Below are 23,258 nucleotides of genomic sequence, written 5' to 3'. Positions count from 1 at the left end.
CTGTCCTTCTGCCCGTCTGTTTCATGGCCCCGTGCACTTGCACAGGAAATCAGGGGAGATTGTAAAACACTGCATTCCCAGCGCCCGGAGTTTCACTTCGCCACACTTACCACATACAGATGCATCCACTCAAATCGGAACAAGATGTGATCTTACTGAGAAAGAATCCTTATAATATTATGTTACCTCCCCCTTGAAAATTCCCTCCTGCATGTATAAAACCCAGAAGGCCGAAAGTAGAATACTGAAGAAAGTCTTTAAGGCTTAAAAGCAAGCTGCACTGACTTTCCCTGTATCGTATTATATATACATATTGCAGTCATGTCAATGATTAAAAGTGCTGTTATGCTGCATTATGAACTGATTTTGTGTTAAGGATTAGATAACTCTCCCCCAACCCCCCCATGACTTCCTTTTATGTCCTAAAGGCAAATCTTTTCTCTTGGGTCAGGAATGTAATAAGGTAAGTTTTCCTCTCTCTGGGATATTGTGTCTGTCTCACTGTGTTTAAATTGATACAGAAAGCTTTTCAGAGCAAAATACAGTATTTTCTTTGTGTATGAGCCAGCAGTTGACTAACCCAGGGGGAATTCTCTGTGTTGAACACTTTAAAGGTACAGATTGGGTGTGTTTGAACTGGTGATGCTCAGTGAAATCCACTGGGAACGTGGATTGGCCATGGCTCTCTCATGTGGTCTTGAGGGGAAAATCATTGTTCTAACCAGTGATTTCTTAAATGATAAATTCATTCAGAAAATTTACCCAGCTCATTTTAATAATAGCTCAAGGCAGAAATAAAGAGTAATTTTGCAGTATGTGTAAATGTGCTTACATATAATTTAAAGGAATTTACCTACTCAAAACAACTTTCTTACATTTCCATCAAATGTATGAAATGTGAACCCGTACCTTCTGGGAGTTTAGCCACAGACCCTGGTATCCAAAAAATAGCAAATTTACTATTTGAAGTAAAGGTGAATTTCTCTCCTTCCAGACCACTAGTTGCCAGAGGTCAAGGCTGTTTCTAACCAAGGATAACTTATTTAGCCTTTCAAACTTTGGTTAATGGTTTTGATGGTAGTAGGGTCTTGGAATGCTTACAAAGCATAAGCAGTACCTCTGCCTGAGTGTGTGCGTGTGTCCCCGCAGGAATGCATTTGTTTCCTTCCCTCCCTCCCTCCCTCCCTTCCTTCTTTTGGGTGCAGTTCACCTGTCTTTTCTGTACACTTTCTGTATTTAATTAAAGAAACTGAGAAATTCTCTCCCTTCTGGTTAGCCCTTGGGCTCTTTATTTCTGACAAAAGTGCTTTTTTTAAATAAATAAAAATTATTTTGGCTCTTAGTCTTGAATTTATCACTTTTTCTTAGTTCCATCTATGTGTAGGTGGAAGGTTTAGCTCTGAATTCTGTTCTTAGCTATGCCATGAACTCATAGTGTACTATGAGATAAGTTTCTGCACCTCTCTGTGCATCAGGAAAACCTTCTCTAGGAGTTAAAGAATGAGAAGGAATTCGACAAATGGAAAGCCGTCACACAAGCAGGCCAGGTGCAAGAGCTGACACGAGCAAAGATACAGTGCATACAGCCTGCACGTCAGATTCCTGGAAACAGACGAGAGAAAACAAAGCAAGAATGATTGTGAGTGCTGGCCACCACCCTTCCATGACCCTGTACAATGGATTTATATTTCTTCATGGGAAGCACTTAGGTGAAGACAGCCTAGAACCATGATACCCACCTTGACTCTTTCTCAAAATATTGTGTTGATACTTGTGTTGTGGTTGCGTGACCTAAAAAGTAAAATTCACAGCCCAGCCAGCATAGCTCAGCGGTTGAGCATCGACCCAGCAACCAAGAGGTCACTGTTTCAATTCCCAGTCAGGGCACATGCCCGGGTTGCGGGCTCGATCCCTGGTAGGGGTGCATGCAGGAAGCAGCCAATCGATGATGTTCCTCTCTCTTCTATGTTTCTATCTCTCTATCCCTCTCCCTTCTTCCATTGATAAAAATCAATAAAAATATATTAAAAAAATAAAATGCACAAAGGTCATTTTGCAGATAACGTAGATAACAAGCAAATAGTAGTTTTACTTTAAATATCCAGGTGACAAAATTTGGACCTAACATTGAGTTTTAGTTAGCTTCGGTCTCTGGTGTGTTGTGTTTTTGTTTTGTTTTGTTTTGTTTTTGCAAGTGCATTCACTGTTTTTTCCCAATGGAATGTTGACATTCATAAACTTTTAGCCAGTTTCTGTGCTATTATAATTACACGATATTATACTATATTCATAGGCAATGTGGAGACAATTATGAGAGCCACCTATATGTTGGCATATGCTTAAAGGATGAAATGAAACTTTTTTAAAAGTTGCATGATTACTCGGTATATACTGGCCACATTTTTCTCGGAAAACGTGCTTATAAAATATGTTTTATAGAATCAAGCCCCCAAATTAAAAGCATTTTTAGGAATAAATTAACACTTCCTGAGAAATAAAATTCTTACTTTTGTGGAGAGGTGAAAGGCAAAGGGGGGAAAAAAAGCAGAAATGGCTCAAATTCAAGAAAAGTCACCCTCCCCCAGAGTGATTTCACCACGTGAAGAATGGCACTTAGCGGGGGGTGGGCTGGCTTCCCAGTCGCTTTTGGTTTCTTTTTAAAATTTTTTTATGTATTTTTTGTTTTGTTTTTCCAGTTCACTTTTGGAAGGGTCACAGATCATTTTGTGCACATAGACCCCCTTGTTTTTAAATTGTCAACTTTAAACCTGTGTCTCTTTGTAAAGTGCCTTCCTTATTTATTTCTCCAGTTGTAACTCTATAGGAACAACCTTACATCATGGTTTCTGTCTGAACAAACACTTTAGTCATGGTAGGGGGCAAAATTTCCATTACATGAATGAGATTTCCACAAGCAGATTAGAGAGGAAATATGGCCCTCAGTCTTCTGTTACTTAACACTCTCACATTAGGAAGAAATGTGGGTAAACTATTGACAAAAACAGTAGCCAGCGGGCAAAATTTCAGTGAGACAGAATATAGTTTAATCACAAGAGAAACTTGGCCATTTCACCCCTCCCCCGCTTCTCTGAAGCTTTATTGAATTATTTCAGGAGAAACCTATAGTAAAGTATAAGATTACTTGCTTTCTATAGACAATGCAACATGAAAGTTAGGATAATCACTTAAATCCCAGAGTTCTTACCCCCAAATTAATGTCAACTCAGCGTTGTCATGGGAGGCAAAAATAAATTTTAGAATTTATTCAAAACTAAATTTAAGAATAGGCCGGCATGGCTCAGTGGTTGAGCATCGACCTATGAACCAGAAGATCACAGTTCAACTCCCTAGTTATGGGCTAGATCCCCAGTGTGGGACATTCAGGAGACAGCCAATCAATGATTCTCTCTCATCATTGATGTTTCTATTTCTCTTTCCCTCTCCCTTTCTCTCTGAAATCAATAAAAATATATTTAAAAAAATAATAGGAGCCAGCTAAGATAACTCTGAATTATGTCATTATTAACTCAAAATATCAGTCTACAATTGAAAGATAAAAGGTCAGTTCTACTTGGTTGACCCTAAAGACATATGGGATGCTGAGGTTTGTCCAGTTGTTGGGAATGGAGGTATCACAGGAAATGGCTTCTGTTTCTTATGCCTTCTGGTTCTCATGCCTTCTGGTTCTCATAGCACAATCCTAAGGCAAGTGGCAGATTGGGAGTGTATTGAGGCCTAGGACCACATTAGCTCTAAATGTAGTCTTTCCAATAACACATTCCTCCAGTAAAAATTTACTGAACACCTACTCTACTGGGTATTGTTCCAGGCACTTGGGATATGTCATTGAACAAACCTGATAAAAATCCCTGCCTGTGTGGAGTTCACATTCTTATGGAGGAGAGCAGACAGCAAATGATAAACAGTCTCTGGATGTAAATTAAAGCATGTTAGACATGATCCCAGCCCAGCAGGGTAAGGGCGGCGGGGTGGAGCTTCCAGGGACCAGGAGGTTGGACTGTAAGTGGGTGAACAGTCTTATTAATGAGGCCACATTGGAAGGAGATAAAATAATCTTGACTTAGTAACCCCATCCTAGATGTAACCCAAGTGTCTCCAGCTGCGTATCAAGTTGTCCTGCCTCTGGAGTGGCATTTTCCTTTAAGGCACTGGCCCCACTCTTCATCTGGTACCCTGTGGGAAGTCGGGTGTGCCCGGGTCTCTGTGGTCCTTGAGACCCCTCGAATTTCATCCCATCTTGCTGGGCACTCGGTCCCTGGTGACGGCTCTATTTCCTTCATGCTGTTGCCCAGACCGAGAGAGGCAGGTAGCAGTCTTCTCCACCTCTGCTGCTGTTCTCCATGAAAAGGCTTAAGCACAGGACTGAATGTTACGGACATCTTGGAGGAAACAAAGAGGATTCAAGCGGAAAACACCTTAAAAATGATTACTTTTGATTTTTGTTACCTGTTCTTTAGCCCCTTCCAGCATGGGAATTAGAAATGGGACAGTTTCCCTTCTTAAGCTCCCATTCTCTGCCATGGTTACTAGACAGTGTCTCTCTTTCCCATCTGATCCCCCAGAACTTGCTGGAACTGGGAGCTGTCACTGGCAGAGAACTTAGCTTTTACTAACTTCTGTAGATGTTCTGCCCAGGAGTCCTGCAGATACACCCAACAGGATTGATGTGCCCCAGTCCCCGCCATCTTATTTTTCTCCTTTGTTCTCTCCTTTACTTCCTTTTTCGTTTATGTATTTTCTTAAACATTGGTTTTCCTTCATTTCCAATTGCTGTTCTTCTTTATCCTCTTTACCATCTCCATAGGCTAGGGGTTTTCAAATTGGGCTTTGTGCAATCCTTAAAATTCTGTATATTGAGATCACCAAAGGTAGCATGGAGTAGGGAAGGAGCTGCTCTCCTTTATTAGCCATGGCCTTTCTTACATTCTTCAGGCTTCATGTTCAGACTTGTCTTTTCTGTGGTATCCCTTTATGGAGATGCCCTGGGACACTTCCAATATGTCATACCCCAAACAGAAACATAATCTCTCCCAAATCTCCAATGCTGTTATTTCAGATTCTGTCAAGCTAGAAACTTCAGTATCATCTATTACTCCTCTCTTTATTTACCATCCACAAATTATTTCAAAATGTCTCCCAAATCTAGCTCCTTCTCTCTGTCTTCATGAGAGGATACTGCCTTAGTTCAAGACCACAGCTCTCTTGGATGATTATAGCAGCTCCCTGAATGGGCTTCCCACTCAGTTCCTACTCAGTTACACTACTCAGCTACCTTTTATCATCACACATCTGATCAATGTCCTGTTCAAAACTTTGCTTGGTTGCCTGTGGTCTGGGTGCCTTAGGGTATTCAACAACCCTCATGGTTTTGCCCCACCCAACCTCTGGAGCACTCATCCTCCTGACAGCTCCCTCACCTCTCTTAGAGCATGGCTCACACACACACTTCCCCCCCCCTGCACTTGGTGTTACTTACCAACATACCACGCTCTTTCTTGACCGTGGACCCTCCCTCTGGGGTACACTTCCGTTTGTTTCTGGATCCCTCTCCCTTCTGGGTTCAGTTCATTTACCTGTTCCTAAAGGCTTTCCTGACTTCCTGTATTTATTGCTACCCTCTCCATTTAATTTTAACCACTTGTTTCTCATTTGCCCCATTTAGAGTATCATCTCAGGCACAGTGTCTATGTTTTACTTATATTTGTTTTGCCACAATAAACGAATGAATCCTATATCCTAACTAGAGGCCTGTTGCACGAAGATTAGTGCAATAGGCCTTCCTTCCCCTGGCTGCTGGCACCAGTTTTCCTCTGGCACCCAGGACCCAGGCCTTCGCTCTGGCCACAGTGGAGAAGCCAAGCCTCGAGGCTAGGCTCCTCTGCTCCAGCCGCAGCGAAGCTTGGCTTCTCCGCTCCGGCCGCAGCAGGAAAGCCAAGCCTTCAGTCTTCACTCCATGTCTGCAAATTAACCCGTCATCTTTGTTGGGTTAATTTGCATACTCACTCCTGATTGGCTGGTGGGTGTCACAGAGGTACAGTCAATTTGCATCTTTCTCTTTTATTAGTGTAGATGCCTGGTCAATGTTCTTTCTATAAACTCTGTGTTATCTACTCACATAAAGAAAACTATAGCCCTAACCGGTTTGGCTCAGTGGATAGAGCGTCAGCCTGTGGACTCAAGGGTCCCAGGTTCTATTCTGGTCAAGGGCATGTACTTTGGTTGCGGGCACATCCCCAGTAGGGGGTGTGCAAGAGGCAGCTGATCGTTGTTTCTCTCGCATCGATGTTTCTAACTCTCTATCCCTCTCCCTTCCTCTCTGTAAAAAATCAATAAAATGTTGTGTGTGTTTTTTTAAAAAGAAAATTACAGGCTAGATATGGAAAAGTTAGTATATATCCATCTATAATAATAAAAGGGTAATATGCTAATTAGACCAGCCATCCTTCCTACATCATTCCGGATGTACTTCCTGATGAAGCCAGGCCAGAGGGAAGCCAGCCCAGGTCCCGGGTGCCTGCCAGCAGCTGGAGGGGGGAAGCAGCCGGGTCTCGGGAGCTGGAGGGAAGCCGGTACCGGCAACCTGGGGAAGGAAGGCCTACTCTTGCGCGACTTTTCGTGCATCAGGCCTCTAGTATCATATAAGAACTTTTATTTTTATATCCTTATACTAGTATATACCAACAATAAGGGATTACAATGTGTAGAAGGGGAGGGTAGCATGTGAATAAGTTAAGAGTTGATCAAAAAATGGTAGTTATTTATTCTACATGTTGAAAAGCTTGCTAAAGCATCGATGTGCAAGGGTTTCCTTTCCATGTTTTTGGTGAGACAAACCTGAAAAGGCCCTGGGCCATGGGCATGCTAGTTTTCCATGATAAGGGATGTGAGGGAAGGAAGAGACTCCGGCGTTCGTCTGGGTCAGTGGTCGGCAAACTCATTAGTCAACAGAGCCAAATATCAACAGTACAACGATTGAAATTTCTTTTGAGAGCCAAATTTTTAAAACTTAAACTTCTAACGCCACTTCTTCAAAATAGACTTGCCCAGGCCATGGTATTTTGTGGAAGAGCCACACTCAAGGGGCCAAAGAGCCGCATGTGGCTCGCGAGCCATGGTTTGCCGACCACTGGTCTGGATAGTTATTTTACTTTTTAGTTGCAAAGTATCCATGATGTGAAACTAATTTTTAAACAGTATTCCTTTCTGCATTTCCACAGCCAAATTTGGATAAGATCCAATGGCTATGTCTTATTCAGCCTTGGATCTTCAGTGTTTAGGACAGTAACTGTCATATCATAAATGAGCACTGAGTTAATAGTGATTGAATAAGTCAGCTCAGTGGGTTTGTGGGCAGATTACCAAATGGATAATTTTGCCTGCTTGCCTGCCGCTGTCTTTTCTTCCAATATTTCTTGAGATTTGCCTGTGTTTCCAACAGCAGCAGACCCCACCCCCTTTGCATGGTCACATGCACACATGTGCTCACTAATCTCTTTCTGACTGCTGAAGGCTCCCAGCACCTCCTGCAGCACCCTCTCTTCGCAATGTAATGGGCAGAAAGACTTCAGGCAAAGTCATGCTCAGGGTTGGGACTGGGCAGGCACCACAATAAATTGTTTTTTCTTTTTTAAAAAATATATTTTTATTGATTTCAGATAGGAAGGGAGAGGGAGAAAAAGAAACATCCATGATGTGAGAGAATCATTGATTGGCTGCCTCCTACATGCCCCCCACTGGAGATTGAGCCCACAAACCGGGGCATGTGCATTGACGGGGAATCAAACCGTGACCTCCAGGTTCAAAGGTCAATGCTGAACCACTGAGCCACACCAGCCGGGCCACAATAAATTTTCTATTCCATATCCCAGGAGTTCATTTTTAAAAAAAGTTGACTTCTCTCCAAAAATTAAAAAATAGATTATCATTTGAAATCCAAATACATTTTTGTTATTATCTTAAGAAGTATTATAGTCATCAGAATTATAATATCAAAACCTATGAAACAGTATGTAGTTTTTAGGGTTGATTAATTGCAATGTTCAGAATTATTGTTGAGTAATATGGAGGACATGAGGGTGCTTTTATAAGGGCTATATATTAGAAGTGTAAGATGTGCTGTTATATTATTATACCTATTCACCCAAATGTTCAAGTTTTATAACAAAAGAAAGCATGATTTTTAAAAATCCTTACCCAAGGATATGTTTTCATTGATTTTTAGAGGGGGGTAGGGGCTTGATGTAAGAGAGAAACATCAATTTGTTGCCTCCTGAATGTGCCTGACCAGGGATCAGGGATCAAACTGACAACCTAGGCATGTGCCTTGACTGGGAATCGAACCTTTTGGTTACAGGATGATGCTCAACCATCTGTGCCACGGGTCCAGGGCAACATGTTTTTGAAGTGTGTGACTGCTGTACAGACACAAGGTGGAAATAGTATGCATTAATCCTCCTTTCTCTTCATGGCAGAAATCCAAACCCCCAAGGTGGGATGCAATTTGGCTTCTGAAATATTTGACTTGGCAACAAATGCCATTCCTTTAGATGGCAATGCTTTCCAGATACACTGGATACATAGAAATGATCCATTCATGTGAGTGACCAATTCGTTTCATCCTTGGGAGAGGTAGCATTTTATGGCCACCTTTCCTGGATCCTCTGACCTCGCCCTTCTTCTCAGTCCAGCAGCCGGTGAGGTGCAGGAATGTGGGGCTTTACCTGCTTCTCCTTGGGAGCTAGAGCTAGGATCGCAAAGCTGGCTCTCACTGTGCTTGGTGGTTTAGTTCACTGTAGAAATGAAATAGAAGATGTCTTTTTGAAGACTGGTTTTCTAAATTATTTCGTTCTGTGATTACACAGCTTTTATCTTGTCTGTCTGAGTTTAGTATTCTTATTCTTATTTTTAAAATGGATACTAATAAATTCTTACTTGTTTAAACTAGTAATAGTTTTCTTTGTGGTGACTAGGTACCCAATCAGTTTGCTTTAAAAAGAGTTTGTATTTTCATTTTGGCTACTTATTTTGATTTATTTAGTTATTTTGGCTAAAGCAAAAGTTGGCATTTTAAAAGCATAAGATAAAAAATTAAATATGTCCACATACTTGTAGATACGATATAAGCAGAATCTTGGAATGTTTGGGGGGTATAATTCATCTGCTTTATATCTATATTTAAAATATCAATGTGATTTAAATATTGGCCTTTTCAGAAAATAAATTCTGAGAAGTTCTTTAACAAGTCAGTCACCTTAATACACTGTAAAAGAACCTTCTGAAAAGAGAAAGGTTACATTTATGTTTTAGTAAAGTTAGAATCCAGAGAATAAAACTGTGAGAGAGCAGTTTTACAGTCCTTGCAAGGAATTATGGGCCCTTAACCCATTTTCAATGATGAGGATGTCTTCTTTTTACCTAAGAAACGTAAATCACATTAATTGATGTTATTCACTTTTATATTTTGCTTTTAAAATATTATTTTCAAAGACTACAATTTAAGTTTTGGGTCATCTTAATATTAAGCAGTATACCACTGTTCGGTGTTCATGAATTTGAACCGGTAACACATGCCCTTCTTTGGGGGAGAGAGTATCAGCTAAATAAATTATATCACAAATTACATAATGTTTACATCTAGTTATTTTGTAATTCAGGGTAACAACCAAACCAAAAATGCAGAGATTCTGAATTAACTGGCCTTGAGTTTTTTATGAGTTTTTAGTGATCTTTAGAGTGTATAATTCGTTAGAAAATAGCCAGTTTTTCCAAATCATGTGCTATTTTGTATTAACTTACTTGAATTAATATCAGTGTATAATGTTTTAGGTGTGTTTCCAACTCTGTACAAAGTTGAGTTTTCTCCATCTTCCCACTCATCTGTACAACTTGAAAGATGAGGAAGGAATATACCGAGAAGTTGTCATTTATGTGCAGTTCCCAGATTGTTAACTCTGAGTTCAGTATGAAATCCACCAGGAAATACTGTGCCATAAAAGTATGTTCTGCTTTAACTCAGTCTGTCTGAATATTGTGGTGTGTGTGTGTGGTTTCCTTTTTTTGGAGGGGTGGAAGGACATCTTTATTGAGATATAGTTTCTCTACCCATTTGAAGTAGACAACAATTCAGTGTGTTTTACTTATTCACAGGGTTGTGCAACCATCATCCCAATCCATTTTATAATATGTTTCATTACCCCATCTCCCAGTCTCTCCTCAGCCACTGGCAATCACTAATCTGCTTTCTTTCTGTATGGATTTGCCTATTCTGGGCATTCATATGAATGGAATTGTGCAATAGTTGTTCTTTTTGTGTGACTGGTTTCTTTTAATTATCATGATGTTGTCCGAGTTCATCAAGTTTTAGCACATGCCACTATGTCATTCCTTTCTGTACACTTTTGTTTTTAAATATGAATGCTGGAGTTCCATTGCAGTGGAACGTATATGTGCAGCTGACTCTGGTGGGGGTGGGGTGGGGGTGAGGGAGGTACTGTGAAGCCCATTGTTTGGACAAAACATTTACCCTCTTAAGGAACTTGGCCTTTCTTCCACATGAAAGAAAATAATTTTGTTACAGATTTGCACCTAGAAACAAAATTTAAATAACTGTCGACAAGAAGTATATTTTGTTTGATCTCACCCCAATTCTTAATATTTACAAGTTAGAAATAGGAAAATATTTTATTTTTGTGACGAGAATGCAGTTTCGTAACCTGTGTCTTGAGTCCTTTTATTTACTGTATAATTTAACAGAAAACTGAAAGAAATGTAGATATTTTTATTAGGTTGTGTGAATTAAAACCGTTGTTTCTGGAGGTGTGCTTCTGAATGAAGATCCCTCTCGCAGCAAGCTGTTACAGCTTCTTAAACACTCTGGTAGGAAGATTGATGGGTGCCACTGAAACCATTTAAATTATTTTATTTATCTAAAATTAAAGTGCATATTGAGATATAAGGCCTTTTTCAGCCCTGATAGTCTGTGATTCCTGCTTATTTCTGCTCCTGCCTCGTGAAGCCTTTAGGAATCCAATCACAGCCTGTCTCTAATAGAATCCATGTCATGACAGTTGTAAAACTTCAAAAATGGTCCATGTATCAAATAATAGATAAAACAAGAAGGTATATGCCTCATTTCAGATGTAATGTTTTGAGGGATTCTTGTAGAGAGCTTTCATTTTAGACAAAGCATTTTAATCTATCAAATTATTTTTAATATAAATTAAATTGATTCTAAATTATTTTTTCTTCTTTCTCCTTTTTAGAATATCTCTGGACTACTAAGTGAAGAGATAGTAATAGGTTTATTGAAAATTGAGCTTTCTTAAAGTTGTTTACTTGTTCATATTCCATCCTCTGCCAAAATAGAAGGGTTTCTTAACGTACTCCTCAGCAAATCCTTAGAAGTTTCAAATTACTGAATTCTGCTAAATGTATTCATTAACTCAACTTGGTTTATGAGCTAATGACCTGGTAGCCATGTGAAAACATTTATAAAATATCAAACATTTCCATTTTGATATTCTGAGAAGGAAATGTGTGTTTTCTTCTTTTCTTTTAAAAATCAATCATGGCATCAAATAGAAGCATGTTAGTGGGTCCAGATGCAGAAAAATGTAGCAAAGGGATGAATCAGAAATAAAACTGAGTGTCCAACAAGCAGCTCTAGACTTCAGCGGACCTGCAAGCCCATAATGCAGTCCCATTGTCTTGGGTATCCCATCTAATAAAAAGGTAATATGCAAATTGACCGTCACCCCAACACACAAGATGGCCGCTCCCATGTGGACACAAGATGGCCGGCAGGGGAGGGCAGTTGGGGTTGACCAGGCCTGCAGGGAAGGGCAGTTTGGGGGGGGGGGGGACCAGGCCTGCAGGGAAAGGCAGTTAGGGGCGACCAGGTTGGCAAGGGAGGAAAGTTAGGGGTGACCAGGCTGGCAGGGGAGGGCACTTAGGGGTGACCAGTCCAGCAGGGGAGCAGTTAGGCATTGATCAGGCTGGCAGGCAGAAGCAGTTAGGAGCAATCAGGCAGGCGAGCGGTTGGGAGCCACCAGACCTGGATTGTGAGAGGGATGTCCGACTGCCCTCAAGGGGTCCCAGATTGGAGAATGTGCAGGCTGGGCTGAGGGATACCACCCCTCCTCCCTTGTGCACGAATATCGTGCACCAGGCCTCTAGTTCATATATGAAATGCACCGCTTTCTAAGTCTTTTCCTAGTAAAGCAGTTACACTATGTGTACCTGGGTGTTTGTGTGTGGAGAGAGATCATATTTACCTGAGCGTTACTTATGCTCTTTGCTTTTATAGTTACCTTGTATTGTGGAAAAGACTGGTGTGCAAGGTATATGCACAGGGAGCCATATGGAAATCGAAGTTGTATGTCTCCTGTCCTCACTGTTTTTGGATGTACTCAACAGTAATATTTTCATCACAACTGCGGAAGGAATTTACCTTCTTGACATTAAGCAGCTGACTAATTTAAAGAGTGAACCACTTGAAACAGCAAGGCATTTGTTGATTAGAGTGTCACCTGGCTGAATGAGTTGAATGGGAATGTGCAAATCTTGCACACATGTCTTTGAGCCATGCTGTTGCTTCCCCTCTGACACATCACCTAAAATGGGGGATGCATCTAGAGAACTGTGCTTTTTTTTTTTTTAATCCTCAACAGAGGAGTGGGGATATTTTTTCCATTGATTTTAGAGAGCGTGGAGGGAAGGGGAGAGGGGAAGAGGGAGAGAGAAACATAGATGTGACAGAGATACATCTATTGGTTGCCTCCCACATTTACCCCTACCAGGGGCCAGGATTGGACCTGCAACCCAGGTACGTGCCCTTGACCAGGAATTGAACCCACAACCCTCCTATGTGCAGGCTGATTCTCTAACCATTGAGCACCATGGTGCTTTCTGAGTGGGAATCTGCAGGGAGTCTGGCTGAAGGAGAGGGAGACAGAAGAAGGGTCACGACCTGCATGAACAGCAGCTGTATTTGGAGAGCTGGGAACATTTGGGCTCTATGGGCTGCAAGCATGCCCTTCATCTGAACAAAGGGTTAGGAATCAAACTGAGGAAAAACCGGCAGCTCTGAGCTCAGAGTGAAATGACGAAGCAAGAAGAGAGCACCCGACTTGCTCAGTGACGTCCATTGAGGGCTTCCTTTGTGCTGCTGGTGGGGGGAAGGCTTCCCTGTCCCGTTTTCCTTCGGGTCTTTCTTCTGGCAGCGCCTCAGTCTCTGGTGCCACTGAGGACTGGGCTTCCCAGAGAGAACCCTTTAAAGAAAGCAGCCCCTTCAGCTGCCTCAGTTGCCACGCCAGCAGAGTGATTGTCCCCACCTTTCTCTGCTCCTGTGGCCCCGTGGGTAGTGGAAGAGTCAGATCCCGGCTCATCCAGCCGCTAACAAAGTCGCAGTTGTGAAATCTCAATTTTGTTGGTTTGCTGTGGGCTCCTGAGATATTTTGTTTGTTTCATCAGCCAACAGTTTCCTAAGGCAAAAGCCTATAATCCCTGTTGGAAGACTGGCGAAATGGATCCATCGGGAAGTTCAGTGGTGGGACTCCGTCTTTCCCGGGTATTGCCTGGTCCTGGCCCCCCGACCTGTTTACTCAGACAGGGCGCGTTCAGAGCGGTCCCGCTGAGAGAGTTGGCACACAACACCGTAATTTACGCCATCTATCTCTTTCTGGCGCTTGGGCCTCTGGCAAATTGCAAGACTTTGTGTTGGATTCGTTTGGAATTTAATCATGCATTTATTTTCCCTCCAATTAAATTATTTATATATTTGATTAACGTTTTCACTGCTGGAAAGTCAACTTTTCAATGAAAACATGCCCGTTGAATTTCAGGGCAGTTTCTTGGGATCCGCCTGTCTGTTGAATATTAAGAACTTACTGTGTATTAGTCTCCTCAGCTTCCTGGGATTTCGGTGAGCAAAGAATGTGTGCTTTGTCCTCCCGGCCCCAGGAACACGATGCAAAAAGGGGTTAGTCTGTCTGGACTAACCCCTCCCCTTGTGTTAGCTCAGGGTTCTGACTTTCATCCCTTCCTACTGCCTTTCCTTTTCTCTGGCACTGAAACGTGTCTCCTTCCAATTTTACTTTCTCGGGCTTGAGAGCCACCTTGACCGAGAAAGTCATGGGCTGTGCGACTCCACAAAGGAGGCTTCGAAGTCATCCAGTGGAGGGGGAGCAAGCCCGTGGCCTACAGGCCCCCAGCTTGGTTTTGCACGGCCTATGAGCTAAGAATGGTTTTTACAGTTTTAAACAATTGGAAAAAAAAAAAAAAAGAGTGTGTGTGGTTTTTTTTTAATATTTCATGACACAGGAAACTTTTGGTGTCCATAGGTAACAGCTGTGCCCATCATTTCCGCGCTGTTACGGCTACTCCCCAGAAACCGTGGTGTAAGTAAGAAGTCGCAACAGAGACCTTTTGGCCCCAAAAGCCTGAAATATTTACTACCTGGCTTTTTACGGAAAACCTTTGCTGACACCCGATCTAGTTTATCATCCTAATTCAGCTATTTTCAACTTTTTTCATCTCATGGCACACAAACTAATTACTAAAATTCTGCAGCACACCAAAAAATGTTTTTGCAAATATCTCACAAAAATAAATAGGTATAATTTTGATTTAGTCACACCGGACAGCTGTTGTTTTGTTGGCTGTTGTCACTTTTTTAGTTGGCAAGCTAAGGGAAAAGAGGTCAGTGCCCCCAACTAAATAGTCAGGTATTGCATGCTTTAAAAGTTCTTGCAGCCCAGCCAGCATGGCTCAGTGGTTGAGCATCGACCTATGAACCAGAAAGTCATGGTTCGATTCCCGGTCAGGGCACATGCCTGGGTTGCGGGCTCAATCCCCAGTGTGGGGAGTGCAGGAGGCAGCCGGTAAGTGATTCTCTCTCATCATTGATGTTTCTATCTCTCTCTCCCTCTCCCTTCCTCTCTGAAATCAATAAAAATAGATTTTTTTTAAATTCTTGTATCACATCAGGTGAAAACTGCTGTCCTAATTTTACAGATGAGAAAATAAAGCCCCAAATAGGTGGACTGAACTGTCCAAATGTACCCAGCTCCTCAGGAATTGGTGTGGATGCATCTTCTGTTGCCCACCATGCTCTTCCCACTGCAGCGGAAGGTCTGCCCTGCCACGAGCCCGCATGCGCACTCCTTGCAGAGGCCAAAGCAGCTTGGCAAAGCAAAGTAAATATTTAGGACCTATGGCCGTGTAAAGTCTGTGGTTTCTTAGAATTTTAATTTTCACTGGAAATCCAGCTCCAGGAAATGTTTGAAGCTTAAAATAACGTACATTTGAACAACCTGGAGAGACAGAAAGGTGTCTCTGTATTTCTTTGTAGTAATTGATGACATCCTGGGCTCAGCATTTGGACCGTAAACACAAGCAAGATGGACCTGGTCCCTGCTGGCTGAGATCATAGAACTCATTTAAAGAACAAGAACTTGTGGTCTCCATCCAAACTGGCACTTGAACAGTTTTTAAAAAATCATAAAAAGCATGTTAGGTAGAACGCAGGCTCCTCTACGGGGGCAGAAAGCAAAATTTCCAAGATGCTAATGGTTCTGAAAGTGAGGTTGCCTCTCCGCTGTCCAGTGCAGGACCTACCCTGTCCCGGTCATGTGGCGATAACATTGGGAGTGTGTTGCTGATTGGCATGGGATTCCCATCACTGGAATTTTCAGATATTGTCTCAGCTTGGTACCTTGTAGGGATCTTCTATAATCTGTCACATTGTATTCCTTGTATTATACTCAGCAAAATAGGGCTCACATTTGGGTATCTTTCTAATTCTTTTGAATTCTTGCTAGTATGTTATTTTAAAGTAATATAATGCCTTATATTAAAATCTTTTTGTGTGGATACTAGGTAAAATGAGGTTGAAAAGATAAGCAAAAGCATCAACAGTACAATTTGTTTTGTCCAGCGAAAGTTTTAGTTTACTGAGGCTCTACCAAGTTCCAGGAACACTTGTCAATTACTGAGAATCTGAAGCTAAAAGACATGGGTTCTGACCTCAAAGAGTCACTGAGCCCAAATTCTAATTCAGTTTCCAGTTTTAACTTTACCTGCCTCCCCTCCTCCTTTCTTCTTTCCTTTTCATGTATATCAACCTAAGGAGCTTTATTTCTGGAACTTGGAAAAAAACTGAACCGAGAATAATTTTTATGGAGTGGTTTTGTGTGATCATTAATTTTTTTCTCCCTGGAAAGGAGAATTCATTGAAGCCCTCTGTGTTACGTGGACTTCAGGGCTGGATGTCAGCACACATTTGGGACGATCCTTGGTGACATGAATGGTCTGCAAAAGTGTACTTGAAGCACAAGTTTAAAGATTGCCCCGCACATCTGATCTCTTCATATACTTATGGAGACCGGCATGGCTTTTAACAAACACGAATACCTAGGACAGTTGGCTTTTTATAGGAAATTCACACCTGTTTGCCCTGGGGTTGCTACACCGCGTGAACCTGAGTGATTCTGTGCAGCCTCCTTGTTGTCTTCAGAGCCTTTGAAAGGATGCTGGCTGTCTCCCTGTGCGCTGTGCTGTATTACCCACGCCCTTTGTTCCTCAGGATTTCTGGGGGCTGCTCCAGGAGAGGAGAATGAATGGCTAATTGCTTTTCTCTCCCCTCATTCAGTTTTCAGCTCAAGAGACAGCCCGGCTCACTTCCTTGTTTCCTTGCAGCAGTCGGCCGCCTAGTGGAGTAACTGGGAAAGGCAGGCTGTGATGGTGGAGTCTGAGGCTCCAGCCCTCAGAGACCACTCACTGAGGAGCCTAGGCAGCAAAGTAATTAAACGTTCTGTCACTACTATGCAGCTCATGGGACCCGCGGGGAGCTTTCTTTTATCGCACCGCGTTTTCAGTTATTGTATTTCTATGTGTGTTTGAGAAGGTGTTTGCAAAAACCTGACGTTAAGGCCAATAAAACTGGGGGGTGACCGGAGAATACAATCCACAGATCAAATTAGTACACAAATTTCCCCAGCAATCCATAATTGACATGTTAATTATATTGTAATTAACTTAGCTTTGATCCAAATTAAGAACCTTCTCTTCCTCTGGTGCTGCGGTAAGTTTCTTGTGTCTCCCAGTTGTAGGGCACATGATGTTAGACTTTGAATTGTTGGTGAATTCGGGGAAATTCATCTTCGTTTTAGAAGCCAGATGAATAGGACTATGGAACTGGAAAGAACGTTTTAGAACTAGGCCATCCATTTCTTTATTTTATACATGCGGCCACCAAGATCCTGAGAACCTGTAGCATTTTGTGGACGATCACCTGGTTCTCCAGTATCTCAGTTTACTTCTCTGCGATTCTTATTCTAGAAGAAATCCCACTAGTTGGAAATAAAGTGTAGCTTGGAAAAGTGCTTTTGTTGGTGTGGGTTTTTTTTGTTTGTTTTTTGCGGGGGGGAGTCCTTATTACAGATTGTGTGTGTTTGTGTGCACGCATGCGTGTGTGTCCTTCTTCTGCAGCCAGCTATGGCCCTGACCCAGGGCCTGGGAGTGTGAGAGCTGGAGGGTGCCTCTGTGGGCAGTGAGCCTTGACCCCCACTTGGTAGATGAACAATAACAGAGACCCAGAGAGCACGTGTGTGGCTCACCCCATTTCACAGCTCTGCTCTGCAGATGCCCTGGGACATCAGGCTCCCTCCAAATAGTGTCCCTTCTGATAGTTAGGAAATATACACACACAGTTAATACGAGCAAATTTAAGTAAGAAGTATACGCACTAGAGCAAAATAACCTGTAATAGGATAAAGTTATCATATAGTCTTTAGAGCATTTTTTGCATTGCTGTTTTTTTTCCTTTAGAAATTAGTAATAGATTTTTATTTAATTTCTTGCTTTCTTTTTTTTTTAACCCCCAGCATATAAATAACGACCATATTCATGGAGAGAAGAAGGAATTTGTGTGCCGGTGGCTAGATTGCTCAAGAGAGCAGAAGCCCTTCAAAGCCCAGTACATGCTGGTGGTGCATATGAGACGACACACGGGAGAGAAACCTCACAAATGCACTGTGAGTACACTGGTGGTGCGGGCTGTCAGGTTGGGGGTCACCTCACACCTGTGGGTGTCCGGATTCATACCATGGATCCTTTGCCATACTCTCAGGGTTGTGCATGATGACTCCAGCTCAGGGGTGGCATGGCTGGGTGGCGGATGCTGTCTGTGATGAATACAGTGGTTTGTCAAAGTGATTTTTGAAATGGAAGGGAAGCAAGAAATGGAGAAAGAATGCTGACAGCTGAGCTTTGGGGGATGGTGGACGTGTTCTAGATGGTCGTGTACTGTCCAACACGGTAGCCACAAGCCACATGTACCTCTTGTGCACTTTTTAAAAAATATTTTTTTTTACTGATTTCGGAGAGAAAGGAAGAGATCAGAAACATCAGTGATGAGATAGAATCATTGATCAGCTGCCTCCCGCACTCCCCCTATTGGGGATCGAGCCCATAACCTGTGGGAATATGCCCTGACTGGGAATCAAATCGTGATACTGGCTGGGCTCTTGTGTGCTTTTGAGATTTGGCTAGAACCAGGGAACTAATATTTAAAATTTGTTTTGGGGAAATTTAAATATAAATATTCCCCTGTGGCTAGCAGAATGGACTGCACAGCCCTGCAGAGTGGTAAGTGGGCAGACGGTGACTGGGACACACTGGCGGGCACTGGAAATGAGCACACAGACACAGGGCCTGCCCCAGTGCCCATATCCATTGTGTCAGAGGACTTGGAGGGCACAAGCCAGTGCCAGCTATGATTTTAAAAACTTAAGTTGACTTTAGAAAAATATAACCTAGATGGTTTTAGAGTATTTCTTCTCCCTCTTAGTCTGTTCTCATGGCCCAGTATAAACCTAGCCACAAGTAGACTGGGACTCCTAGGAGGCTAAGCCTTTTTTCACTGAGGTGCCCGCCAGGCACACTGGGCACCACTCAGCCCTGATGCTTTACATCTTAAAGGCCCTTTATAAACACACAAAGCCATATAATGAACTTGGTGCTGAATCTGAAATCAGTGGGAATTCAAGGAGATCAATGAGCAGATAATGAAACCCATTGTCTGCAGTGAGTGGTCTCTTAAGAAAAGATCTCCATGACTTTCACGAGCACTGAAATGCTTTCTCTCGAGCTGCACTAAATCCCAATAAATGCAGAGTTTAGTGGACTTTTGTTACTTCGTTTTGAAAAGCTGCTGACCCTCAAAACGTCAGTCTTCTGTCAATTGGAGGGAATGGTAAGCATAAGCTGTTATTGTGTGGAGTAATCCAGATTTACCTGTTGTCTTCAGTTTGAAGGTTGCACAAAGGCCTACTCGAGACTCGAAAACTTGAAAACACACTTGAGATCTCACACTGGAGAGAAACCATATGTCTGTGAGCATGAAGGTTGCAACAAGGCTTTCTCGAATGCTTCCGATCGTGCCAAGCACCAAAACAGAACACATTCCAATGAGGTAAGGCTCCCCATGAGACACACTTGGGGCCCAGAGGTTGTGGGTAGAAACAGTGAACCTTCATGGAGACCATACGTGGAGGGAGAGGTGAGCCTCTTCCATTCTGTTTCCTCAAGACCATTCCCAGCACGAGTGAGCACCGGTGCTGCCGGTGAAGGCCTGGGGACTTGAGCTAGGGCTGAAAACTGGGCCTGGTTTGGAGAGGAATGCCAACGAAGAGGGAACTTCTTAAACCCACTGGCAAACAGGTTCTACTTTTTTTCAGAACTGCCACCTACTGGTCAAATAGTAGGAGCATTTAACTTGGAATTCCATCCACATGTAAGGCCAGGAATAGCATGAATCCATGAAAAGGATGACCCTCTGAGCACCAGGCATAGAGTCCAAAGCCACATGTTGACAGCTGGTGGCAGCTATCCATTTAACAGCCATTTTTATTTGCTTTCTCCAGGCGTAGTATCTTCCACTGCATTATATTTTAAAAAGACTTTTACAGAGCAACCAGCCTTGGCTAAATGTGATTTCCAGACATTCTATATTCCAACAGGTCTTAGAAGTTATTCTCAGAAACTCAGAATGGTTTCTAGTTAGTTATTTAAGACAACATATTGAGTATAGCTTCATGGTTGGTGAGTGGGTGGGTCCTGTTGTGTTGCTGTTATTTTTAGGTAGTGATCCCCTCAAAATTTCAGGGAAGCATAAGAAGAAAATGATTTCAGATTCATTTTGTGTACATGTTAATGCATGCCTGCTTGCACACTCCAGCTTCTTGAAGATCTAGCTCATTCTGGCTCCTCTGTGAACCTTTTCTTGAATGAATCCAGAGATGAACGAAAAGGTTTCCATAGTTTGGGTAGAAATAACCTAGAATTTGTTAATATGGAACATAGGTCTGCACCACAAGTATGTCAGCAGTTTGCTTGAAATGTGTGAGAGAAGGAGCATTTTGACCTTGGCATGGCTGCCATCTGACCTCCCAAGGTGCTGTGAAGCCCATCCATAATCTTCCGTATGGAGAGTTGAGAGAGGGAATCTGGTTAAAAACAGAGTGTGCCGTCAGCTCGCTGGCCATGGGCTTTGGTGGCAAAGATGGTCCTCCCTGAGTTTCCTTTCAGCTGAACTGGGCGAGCAAAAACATCTCTGCCCTGGTCAGTTTGGCTCAGTGGATAGAGCATCAGCCTGGGGACTGAAGGATCTCGGGTTTGATTCCAGTAAAGGGCATGTGCCTCAGTTGCTGGCTCCATCCCCAGCCCTGGTCGAGGCCCATGTGGGAGGCAACCAATCGATGTGTCTCTCTCGCATCAACATTTCTCTCTATCTCTCCCCCTCCCTTCCACTCTGTCTAAAAAATCAATGGAAAAATATCCTCGGGTGAGGATCAACAAAAACAGTAGAAAAAACAACAACCCATCTCTAATGAGATCAACTACACTCCCTAAAAAGCACTCACGTAAACTCACACGTGCAGGTTCACATACTTACTCTTTGAAAGGTCGTGGTGGAATAAGGAAACGCCATTTGGAATATCTTATTATTGACCAACTGTTTGAGGGTATTTTAGGAAAGATGCTTCATCTCCTTTTTATATGTCAAAATGCTTTTACCATGTGCAGTAGTGAGTGTATTCTGCTGTACTAGATTAGTGGTTGCCAGATGCTAGCAGGTACAGGGTTTCTTTTTAGGATGGTGAAAATATTCTATAATTTGATAGTAGTGATGTTTACACAACATTGTGAATGTACTAAATGACACCGAATTATGCATCTTTTAAAAGGTGTTTTTTTAGTAGTATGTGAATTATGTCTCTGTTTAAAATGTTTTAGGGGATTTGATTAACTGAACTTAGAATTTAATTAATGTATTTAACTACATTTAATATATTTAAGTATCATTTTGACTAGAAACTTAGAGGGTATTTATTCCTATGGATTTTAGGCCAAGATTCTCTCCTGTTATTGTGGAGAAATTTAAGTAGTGGGTATGTTAGGATTAGCAGTGCATACACATAAACATACTACTCAGCTTTTTATCTTTTCATGGACTTTAAAACATGTACCCATGTATGTTTGCTGTAATTAAGTGTATTATAGTTGAGCTTCTATTCTTTTGTTAGGTAGAAAGAGCCGTGCCCAATAAGAGTTTAATATGCGTAATAAGATTAAAAGGTATCTTGGTTAATAGTACTTTTTACCAAGGTTGAGCAGTTTTTTAAATAACTAAAAAAATTGTTCATTACAGTTTAAATACAATGTTATATTAGGTTCATGTATACAACATAGTGATTAGACATTACAAAGTGATTACCCTGATAAGTCTAGTATCCATCTGACAATAATTCCCTAAAATAAGTTATTAACATTGACCATAAACACAGAAATAAAATTTCATTCACAAACATGTAAATTATTTTCTCTCTTCTTTATATAAGGCTTGTCCTTGCATATGAATGATGGACAGTTTCAGATACACCAAAATTAAGTTTGTCTAGGAAATCCAGTGTTGTATAATCTCACAATCCTAAATAAATCTAGATGCCACCTTTCATTTGTTTGCTTTCTTAGTGATACCTTCATTGATTTACTAAACAAATATCAATAGCTAATGTGCAGAGCACTTTGCTGTTGTAGGTGCAGCAAGAGCACAGTGGACTAGGCTACAGGCAGTAATTCCCACTCGAGGAAGCTAGTTCCTCCCAAAGCCACACTAAGCACATTTCCTGAGCTCCAATTTGTTTGTATCTCCCTCTCCATGAAGTTCCAATGGCTCCTCTTTCCTGTAGGGAATGTTAGACTCCTCAGGCTTGTACCTGCGCTCACCCAGCCCACGCCTGCTCTTGCAGTCTTGACCTTTTGTCATTATGACCATGAATGGACCCTCCCAGACAGCCTCAGCTTGATCAGCTATGCCCACACGCATGAAGTGGTCCCGCTGCGGAATCTTTGCTCAGGGATACTTCTTTCCTTCCATCCTCTTGCCCTCATTTTTATCCCTCAGAATCTTGTTCTTCTTTCCTGGTCCAACTACAAGGCCTGCCCCTAATAAAAGCTCTGTTTATTAAGAACTTACTATGTGCAACACATTGTGGTAACCACTTTGTATACATTATCTTTTTTTAAATATATTTTTTATTGATTTCAGAGAAGAAGGGAGAGAGAGATTAGAAACATCAATGATGAGAGAGAGAGTCATTGATCTGCTGCCTCCTGCACGCCCCACACTGGGGATCGAGCCCACAACTTGGGCATATGCCCTGAGCAGAATTGAACCTCCTGGTTCATAGGTTGACACTCAACCACTGAGCCACACCGGCCAAGCTACATTATCTTATCTAACCCTTACCATGACCCTTACCGTTTCTTTTATACCCAATATAGACATTTAATGCTTCTCATGATCATCCTAACTGAAATATGAGTCCCTTCTGCCCACATCCTTCTGTAGCGTGCACACTTTATATTGTAGATAATTACATGCTGTTATATTTTTCTTACCATATTTTATAATTCTTGAGATTAACTCCTGTTGTATATAACTTTGTGTTCAGAGAGTCTTGCCTATAGCAGAGATCATTCAATGTGTATTGAAAAAGTTCTTCGGGTAAATTTTACAAAGTCAAGTACAAACAGTATCAATTGCTTTACAAAGTACCTTTCAGTGCAGTGAGTAAAAAAGGTACTGGCCACGCCAAAAGTGGAGCATGCAGGGCAGGATATATAGGTACCTCAGCTGAGAAAGTCTGAGAACATTTACCTTCGCCTACAGTTAT

General features: G+C 42.0%; 1 protein-coding gene across 3 annotated transcripts in view; it reads left to right on the top strand.

The window, feature by feature from the left end:
• GLI3 (GLI family zinc finger 3) overlaps positions 1–23,258 on the top strand; it is a 274,024-nt gene that overhangs the window by 238,170 nt on the left and 12,596 nt on the right. For all 3 annotated transcript variants that reach the window (XM_079785986.1, XM_079785988.1, XM_079785987.1), the window contains exons 11-12: positions 17,904–18,053; positions 19,328–19,492. In XM_079785986.1, coding sequence (XP_079642112.1) covers positions 17,904–18,053; positions 19,328–19,492 — 315 coding nt within the window. The remainder of the gene's footprint in view (positions 1–17,903; positions 18,054–19,327; positions 19,493–23,258) is intronic.

This window comes from Cnephaeus nilssonii (assembly GCF_951640355.1).
Source record: "Cnephaeus nilssonii genome assembly, chromosome: 12".
NCBI classification, from domain to species: Eukaryota; Metazoa; Chordata; class Mammalia; order Chiroptera; family Vespertilionidae; genus Cnephaeus; species Cnephaeus nilssonii.
This window is presented reverse-complemented; position numbering and strand designations above follow the sequence as displayed.